The sequence below is a fragment of the Thunnus thynnus genome, chromosome 21 (assembly GCF_963924715.1).
Source record: "Thunnus thynnus chromosome 21, fThuThy2.1, whole genome shotgun sequence".
In the NCBI taxonomy this organism is placed as follows: Eukaryota; Metazoa; Chordata; class Actinopteri; order Scombriformes; family Scombridae; genus Thunnus; species Thunnus thynnus.
In genome coordinates, this window is record NC_089537.1 from 1,747,502 (window position 1) to 1,757,172 (window position 9,671).

General features: G+C 37.6%; 1 protein-coding gene across 1 annotated transcript; it reads right to left on the reverse strand.

Annotated features, from left to right (window-relative positions):
* Positions 1-222: 222 nt before the first annotated feature.
* On the reverse strand, positions 223-4,033 carry LOC137173785 (dynein axonemal heavy chain 5-like). The gene is made up of 5 exons (XM_067578860.1): positions 3,790-4,033; positions 1,719-1,822; positions 956-1,144; positions 783-857; positions 223-354 (listed from the first exon to the last, which is right to left on the reverse strand). Exons 1-5 carry the CDS (start codon positions 4,031-4,033, stop codon positions 223-225), a joined length of 744 nt encoding a protein of 247 aa, XP_067434961.1.
* Between the last annotated feature and the right edge of the window lie 5,638 nt (positions 4,034-9,671).

Sequence of the window (9,671 nt, forward strand, 5' to 3'; positions counted from 1 at the left end):
TAATTCATGAAACCTTTAAGGAACTCAGAAAATGTATTTGCCTGTTGACATAGGTCCAAATTTAGTCCATCCTCCAAAAAAACTTCACCGACCCATAAACACTGACCTCAAGGCTGCTACAACTCATGTACAGAGTTCACACAGTAAGTTGCATCACGATTCTATAAAGCAAAGCTGTTGCTTTTGGATGCATAGTTGATCAAATATCTAGTATCTATATTTTTACAGAGAGTCAAGCAGGAATGCACAAAAGCAAGCAAGTACCTCAGAGCTCCCTGTAGTCAGGAAGAGTTTCTTCTGAGCCACAGCTGAGGTGGACACATCCACAAAGGAGGAATGACTGGAGGACAGATTCTAGGGAGAAAGACATACAGAAGAGAGAAAAGGTGAATAAAAAAGTAGAGACAGAGAGGAATATTGAGAAAAGGAAGAGAGAGAGATAGATCAGGAAAAGAGAGGAAATAACAGAGGAAAGAGAGAGACACAGAGATTGACATCAAAAAAAGATTTAGGGTTTATTGATAACACTTATAAAGCAGCAGAATATATCAGACTTTGTCAGGGACACAATGATAAAGTCCTGAACTTATTTCCATTGTTGCCCCTGATGTTCTCACAGTCCATCATATTTTTAACAAGCTGGAGGCTGGCATCCATTGTCTGACATAAAAATAATGTTACAAAATAAGCATAAAGAGAAAAAGAACAGAGTGACAGAAAAAGGAAAGAAAAGGTAAAATTGTACATAGAAGTTAATAAATCAATAAAGAGAGAAAAGTTACCTGCTTCATGTTCTGATAGAAGAAAATCAGCTTCTTGGAACCGTTTGCAGCAAAGAAATCATCAATCAGACTGAACTGGAAGGATCAGACACGATTAACAAAGATTATCTGACAGCGAGAAAAGCTCATTTCTGTGAGTTTGTAGTTTTAGATCCAGAGTGTGATGCTGCCACCTTATCATCAGAGATGAGAGCGTCCTCCACCTCCGGCTCCCCCAGGGTCACGGCGTCCACCAACCTACTGATCAGGTATTTGTGTCGGGCATCCAGCGTCGCTCGCCTCTCCTCCTTCAAGGCTCTCGCCTGCTTCGCTATCTCTCTCCTCGCCTCATTGGACAGCAGCACTGTCCTTTTACCAGACACCTGGAGAAAGATTAGATACTGAAAATACTATCACCACTTTGTCAATCGCTGGAACAAGAAGTCATGTTGATTTAATTAAATAACTGAAGCAGAAATAAATACGTAAACAACTGTAACAGGCAGGATTAAAGCAGTTTCATAGTGATATTGATACTGAAAAGGACTCAGGCGTAGTCCACAGATTTATCAAGACAGTAAAAAACATTACTTCTTCCTTGGCAAGACCGGCTGCCTACATAACCCACAATGCAACTTAACCGCAGACAGTACAGTCAGAGATTGTGGTGTGTTATGCTAGTAGCAGCTAATGTAGCCTGGAGCTGCTAGCCTCCAGCAGAGATGAGGAACTAATCTCACTTCTTTCTAACGCCACACCCCCAGATTATTTTACTTTTCAAACTTACTCCTTAGCCCCAACTAACGCTGACTCAAGTGACATCATCAGTGACATCACTTGAGGCAATTTATCAGACAGCACTCACATAGCTCTCTCTGGAGACACAAAAGGCTTTATACTATTTTTTACATAGAGAACACCTGAAAACGCATCCTACCATCATTACTGTTTACTCACTGAGGTGCCAGTGGTCGGGGACGGAGCAGCTGCTGGAGAAGAAATGTGATTGGTGGCTCTCAGGTTCTGGCCTCCTATTCGCCGGTGTCCTCTGCCAGTCGCATCTGGGGTTCAGAGGAGAAAACAGTGAAAGGGTACAAAGAAACAAAATTCTCCCAAAGACAGGAAATACCTGAAAAAGAGCCCAATCACATGGTCACATCGTTCTGTTTTCATTATTTTGTTATCTTTTATTTTTTTGCTATTGCGAGGCTAATGTCATTCTGCTGAACTTGGGTTGCACGTTTCAGTCCTTTTGTGAGCTGTGAAGTGCTGTGAAACCAAAAAACATACTGGTACAAGGAAGGAAGCGCATCAATATCCAAATCAAAAGAGAAACGTCTGAGCCCTGCCCCGTTGCTGCCTCTGAAGAAATGCAAAGTGTGCTCTGAAGACAGACACAAGTTTCAACAACAGCATCATTTCACATTCAGCAAGAAGAAAAAGACAAGACAAACTGTCTTGTTTGAAAGCTGTTCAGTGTCATGAAATGGTGTAGGTGCATTAGGCAAGGCAAGTTCATTTGTATAGCACAACAACAAGGCAATTCAGTGTTAAGTGTTTTACACAAAACATTAGAGGCATTAAGACAAAATGCTAAAGAAACATTATAAAAAGACATTCAAATACAATGAAAGAGTTATTTATGAATTAAAAGAATAGAAAATAAAAATAAAATAACTCAGACAATGACAACTGATAACTTAGTTGTACGACTTACTCACAGTATAAGGGGCAAAATTGGGAATTGTAATACAAGTAGTGATAAAAGTAGAAGTTAATTAAGATTTAGCAGTTACAAATATTACTGCTACTCTTAGCATTCATATTAGATTCATACTTTTGGAGTATAAGTTTATTAGTAACTATTGGCAGTAGTAGTAGTTTTATTTGCAGTAAAGCAAAGGCACACAAGACAAGGTCCAGCTACTCTCAGATCACTTTTCACAGATTTTTCCATTGATCGTGATGGCTGCACAATCTCTCAGAGCCACAGAGTTAACAATCTGGGAATAGTATTTGATCCCTCTCTTATATTCAAGCCACACATCAAGTTCATAACACGAACTGCCTTCTTTCAATGTTGTAACTTAGCCAAAATACATCCCATTTTATCAAACTCAGATGCTGAATTCCCTGTGTATGTCTTCATAACATCAAGAATCGATCACTGTGATGCACTTTTTCTGGCCTGCCTAAGACAGCAACAAAACGTCCCCAAATGGTCCAAAACACAGCTGTCAGAGTCCTCACAAAAAAAATCAAGTTGGATCATATAACAGCCATTCTGATGTATTTGCATTGGCTACCAATATCAAAATCCTCCTTCTTACTTATAAGGCTGTAAATGGATCGGCTCCATATATCCCCAGCCTTATTACTCTGTATACTCCACTATGTCCTTTACGTGCTCTTGATGCTGATGCTTCACTGCTCCTCAATTTAACAAAAAATCTTCTGGTGGCAGAACCTTTGCCCATTGAGCTCTCCTAGTTTGGCATAAACTACCGCTGCACATTCAGGAGGAAAGCTATGTGCAGACTTTCAAATCCAGGCTGAAAACACATCTTTTCTCTCCTCATTTCACCAGCTGGGAAGTCAAATCACTAACTGTTTTCCTCTTTGACAAGTAGTTACCCCAACTCTGTTCTGGTGATATGATCTCTATTTTTAAATTCCTAACCTCAACCATGTTGTTATGTTAACATTATTACCTGTGTTTGTACTTTTGCTTGTGAAATCATGTTGTTTTTTAACTTATAAAGTGTACAGAGGGTCTTTAGGTGATGATAAACTGAAGGTAAAGTTTAATTGGTAGCTTAAACAAATTTGTACAGTACTAAAAGTAACTGTACCAGGAAGTAGTATTGTTAAATATTAGTATGTATTAGCATCAGCAGCCTATAATTAGTTGTTATTTTTTATCATGAGTGTTACAATAGAGTCAGTAGCACTAGTTTTGGTATTAACATCAGTATTTGTTTTAAATTGACTATTCACTTCAGTTAATGGATCAGTGTGTCATCTGTACCTCTGCGGAGGTGAAGTAGAGGAGGTCTGGGTTTGGCCTCCTCCGCGTCTTCCTCTGCCCCAAGGACGTCCTGGCTCTTCAGCCCAGGATCAAGGCTCTGTTCTGGGGCAGACTGGACTCCCTGCCCCCCTGCCTGCAGCTCCGTGTCCGAGAAAGGAGCACAGCTGTTCAGCCCAGGATCAGAGCTGCCAGCTGGAGGAATAACAGGTACTTGTTCCCTCTGTGAAACCTCTGGATCTGCCATCTGAGAGTCAAGACATATTCAGTTTAAAAGTTTTCAGCATCCACTGAATAAAATGTTGACAGAACCTTTTATTTTTAAAATTCATATACTCAGAAGTCATCATGCTTCAGCACCACATGTTCACTGACTTACTGTATAATGAGTTACATCTACCTGATAAAGAGACAGGATTCATTTTGATGCCGAGTCACCTCACAAAGCCAGACCGTGTCTTTTATTTCTTGTATTTAGAACTGTTCTTTACCATTTACTAATCTTTCATTGTTGTCTCATTCAATGAACTCTTTTAGAGTAGATTTTAGAAAATCTTTTTCTTTCTAATCTTTTTTAAAATCTTTTATTATTACATAATAATTTACATTTATTTACATTTTACAATTCAACTTGTTTTTACTTGTATCTTGGTGTGCATTAGTCTCCGAATCCATATTTACCATCCTATGTGTTTTTCAGTCACGTGTAAAGCATTTTGAATTGCATTCGGCTTGTATGAAAGGTGCTTTATAAATAAAGATGGATTGATTGACACTAACACAGCAGTTCCACTGGGGAGTGAAATTCATCACACTGCACCTTAAATTCTGAAACTGAAGTTCTTTTAATAGGACCCAAAGCTGCAAGAGAAAAACTTCAATCAATGCTTGGTGGCCTTACCAAACAGATTAAAACACAGGTCACAAAATTCTCATTTTAACAAGGTCATGAAAACACCTTTTTTTCATCTCAGAAATATTGCCAAAGTCAAACCTTTTAAAACTCAGAGAGATGCTAAAATGCTCATTCACACTTTTATTACTAGCCATTTAGACTACTGTGATTCCCTTTTTACTGGATTACCTAAAAAGTCTATAAGAAAACTATAGCTAGTTCAGAATTAGTCTAAACTAAAACAAAGAAAATGGATCACATCACCCTACTGCTTAAGACACTACCTGTATCTTTCAGAATTGATTAAGTCCTTAGTTAAGTTTTAAAGTTCTTTTACTTGTTTATAAAACTTTAAATAACCTTGCTCCTCCCTACATCAGAGATTTTCTTTCATTTTATGTTCCAGCCAGATCACTAAGATCACACCACTTCTCTGTTATGTGTCGTCCATAAAAGTACTGGTGAGACTACCTTCTGTTTTTATGGCCCTAAACTGTGGAACACACTGCCTCTGATATTAGAATATCAAGCTCTCTCTGTATTTTTAAAAGGAAATTAAAAACCTTTCTTTTTAATCTGCCTTTTAATTTTAACTTGGAGTAATGCTATAGCTTAAGCTATAGCTTTTACGTTTTAATCATTGGTTTTTATATCATTTCATCCCTGGTGTTTATTTTATTGACTTTTATTCTATTTTTGAAACATCATTGTTTTATTGTTGTAATTTTAAGTCTTGCAAAATTGTATTTATTGTTGTCTATTTTGTTTTTATTCATTTTTGTTTGTCTGTGTTGTTTTAATCCTGCTAAGTGAAGAACTTTGTGCTGTATGTTTGTATGACAGGTGCTTATTAATAAAATTGAGTTGAATCAGTCAGATTTTGGATCACTGTCTCTCACATGTAAACATATGATAAGCTCAGACAAAAATTCTGCCAGCAATGAGTTAAAATCTTCATATTAATCAAACTGAACTACCTGAGTGCCCTTGAGCCACAGAGAGAAGCTTTACAAGCTGCAAAAAAGGACAAGACTGGTGACTGACCTGAGTACGAGCCACTGCTGCTCCGAAACACTGAAGTAAACCGGCAGGTCAGAGGCAGAGGCAGAGAGAGAGAGACTGAGACAATTAGAGAGAGAGAGGGCTGCAGTGAAATCAGGAAGTAAATCAAAATTGGCCCTGCAAAGGAAAAGTTTGACTGTTGCCATGGTAACCCTGGCTGGGAGGTTTGTGTATTAGTGACTCGGCAACTAAACACACAACAAAGCAGCGTCCTTTGTGGAAAAGAAACCAGGAGGAAAGATGGGGACAAAGAGACAGTGTGAGTGTTGAACGACTCAACCTGTTGTTCTGCTTCATTTTATAAAGGCTGTCACATGACATGACATTACATGCTGCTTTTACCCAAAGTCACTCACAATACAGCCATTCAAACACAACAGGAGCTGGAACTAAACATAATGAATCTAACTTTCCCAACTTAACTTTTTAAGTACAATAGAAATGAAGCATAAAACAGAATTAATATAAGGACAAAGCATAGATTACATGTCTGATTAAGGACAAACACAGACTGTAAGTTTTGATGACCTACCTAATATTTAACAAAAGTGTCGCGCACAGTCTGAAGCGCATCGCGCAAGTGCATTTAGGGTGTGTCCAAATCCATAGCCGTTGCTATTTTAACGGCAGAAATATGGTTGGTGATAGTTCAAAGGGGCTGTCCATAGTCTCCTAATTAATCATGGGTGTGTTTTTGGCATAACATGCAATAAACCAATCAGTGTCATCTCCCGTTTCCTTTAAGAGCCAGGTGCACTATTGCTATTATGGTGGCGCATTTGCCAGAAGGGACGCTTCTCTTTAGAGGAGCACACTGGCCCCTGCTGCTCCTGAACCTTCCTATGGTCACCCACAGGCCACCAGTTTAAGATCCTGTTCATTAATTTGTTGCAAATGTATTTTGTTCCAGTTTTTGAAAAGGTTTATTTTTTAATTACAGCTCTGGCCTCTTTAAAATCGTTTTGTTCAGTCATGGAGTAACAGGTCAAATCAGCTGGGTTTTAATTGCTTAAAGTATGGAAACCTGATCAGCTGATTTTTTTAACCGCTTCCAAGAGCCTGGCAGGAGAGTGTGTGAGTATGTAACTTTACTATAAGTTATATTCAGAAAGTAATGTTATTTTCCCAAAAACAGCTGTTGGAAGGGAGGTCATCTTATAATCAGGTTCGTATTATTATTTATATTCGTACCTAGTACGTAATGCTACTGAGCTACTGTGACTAAATGCATTAAAAACACTTTGAGAAGAAGGATGAACTAAAGGTCAAGCTAACGTAGCTCTGACCACCGACTGCTGGACAGCTCTCAAAAACGATAGCTACATCACAACTTCTCATAAAAATTAACCTGTTAGTTATCGGATGTGTCTGTCTGTCGAAAGCAAAATCACTGAAACTGACATCCCTAATTAATACTTTTAAACCCATTAGAGCAGACAATATTTAAACACAGATGAATAGTAGTAAGGTCTAGAATTAAAAAAAAAACACCATATGTATATTTCTAACCGATAATTCACAGCTTAAGCCAATAAGTCAGTGCTTATGCTGGTGCTAATGGGGATCTTAATAAAGAAAGAACTGAAAGCTGGCTATGTGATGACTTGGAGGGTGGGGGGCATAAAAAGGAAATCTAATTTAATCTCATTTAAATAATATTAAATCACTCCTTGCCTTTCACTCGTCTTCATTCAGCCATTGAATGACAAAAAACGTATTTGTCTCCACACAAATGTATTCATACAGAATGGCTGAATTGTTAGTTGGCTTAACAGGTATTCAGATGAAAAACACATACAAGGTGTTTATTCAGTTACAGGTGAGATGATGAAATACAATCCAGGAAGTCCAGTTTGAGTAACAGATACGAGTTTACAGAGGTCAAAACTCTGTACAGTGGTTTTAATATTATGATGACACTGAATTGTGTTGCAGCAAAAGTTGAGCTGTCTAAATATAAGAACTGGTCCAACAATACTGGTTCAAACAATAACAGTCGATATGAACAGGAATATGTTCAAGGGCTGTAATCTCTTCTGCAATAATACAAGTTGGCAAACTCAAAGACAGCAGACTCATTAATGCATTTACTGTAAAAATGCAAATGCTTATACCAAGAGCTGAGATTGAACAAGCTGTGGAGAGAGAAAGTTTAGTTCTGGGTGCATCCAGCAGCTGGTGTAAATTAAAAACACTGGAATGATCAAGAGAAGAGAGAGAGCTGGAGAACAAACTAGCTTTATTTATGACCACCAGGCATGAAATATATTTCTCTTTACAGTAATTGAACTGTACATAATGTCTGTTATGTCAGATTACACCATGATAAGTACTGTAAATAAATGGTTTAGTGCCAAAGACATGATTTCAGAAGGAGCGATATCACGAGTGTTCATCTTCTTCAAGTTGTTGATAACTCTCTGGATGATTTCTGGACTGTTCTCTGTCCGACCCAGCGGGCCTCCTAAGAGTGCCTGGTTGGACTCCAGAGAAAGGCCATGAAGGAAGTGAACAAACACATCCAGGTGGCCATTTTTACTTTTGAGAGATATCTCCATGGCTCTCCTCAGGAATCATGATCATGATTATTATCAGATGGGTCACACATATTGTTTTAAAAATTAGCTGAAGTCTTCTTGTCGAAAGACTTTGGTTTTGATTCCCTGTGTTAGTACTCTTTTCCAAGGAAGTCCTTCAGTACCTCTGTGTTGCTGTTGGTGTAACATTGGTACATGCAGACTGCATGTGGCTGAACCAAGATAATGATTAACATATAGGCTACATTTATCTCTCAGGCTTTCTTTACAAATAGTGGCTCAGACTGTGTGACTCGAGGCTAACATATTGCAATGGAGAATGCTAAGGGAAAGCAATCAATAGAATTCAATAAAAGTGTAATACTATAGTGAATGAAACAAAGTTAAGCAACACTTATGTGATTAGATTAATTTCAGACACATCCTCAAATACAATTTCAACATTACTCTCACTTCATAATATAACACATTCAATATGACTTTTGTTTAATAATACAAGAAAACTTCAAACTGAAATTCTTCAAACATTATCTTTACATTCCTGTTAAAAATCCACTCTTTCAATAAAACTATTTATTCAATGTAACTATTAAAATATGATTGACTATGATGTTAATAGATGAAAAGTTAAACACTCAAGTGATTTTAAAATACAATTGCATAATTACCAAACATTCATTAACTCATTAACATAAGGACATTTAACTCTTGTCACTAGAGGGCAGTATTGTCCCATGTAGTAGAAATTGTAATAAAATCTAGAATTAATATCTCCTCACAGATAATCACACAACTATCAAAGTTATACCATTTTTCCTGTATTTACATGACAAATAACATTACATAACTTGCATAATGGTTAGACATTTGGTTAACATAAAATTCAGGTTTGGCTCAAATTTGCAGGGAGACTCCTTGAACGTGACTTGGAGTTTATTGCTTGGTCTATTTAGGTAAGAGAAGAGAGTTTTCTGTTCATGTGTTGTTATCTGGTACTATGTCCTGATTCAAATGACCCCAAAAGTCATTTATGCTTTTATTTCGGGGCATAATTCAGTTATTGGTCAGAAATGGTCTATCAGGAGGTCTGTTCAATCTCCATTTCATCCCAGTGTTTAACTTTTGGGCAGTTATCCTATTAACAGACACCCACTTTGCAAAGAGGTCAGTTTGGGATCCAGGGGTGAGGCACTCTCCATGTCTCTGTGTAATTCATTAACCTACTCAACTTGAGATTAAAGAGTTGTTTATCCAATAAATTAAAGAAAAGGCTGTTGTGTTTTGTTACATAACCCTGGTAAGTTACCTGCCTCATTACCTGCCCATACACATAATGTACCAAATTATACCAATATTTCCAGCCGAGACTGTAAGAAAACCACAACACATCA

Bases quoted from the DNA above. Each gene is read 5' to 3' on its own strand.
- LOC137173785 (XM_067578860.1), bottom strand. From the start codon at position 4,033: ATGGCAGATCCAGAGGTTTCACAGAGGGAACAAGTACCTGTTATTCCT. The intron at 1,145-1,718 runs GTGAGTAAACAG...ATCTTTCTCCAG, and splicing joins CCCCGACCACTGGCACCTCA to GTGTCTGGTAAAAGGACAGT. The intron at 355-782 runs GTAACTTTTCTC...CTTTCTCCCTAG, and splicing joins TCTATCAGAACATGAAGCAG to AATCTGTCCTCCAGTCATTC.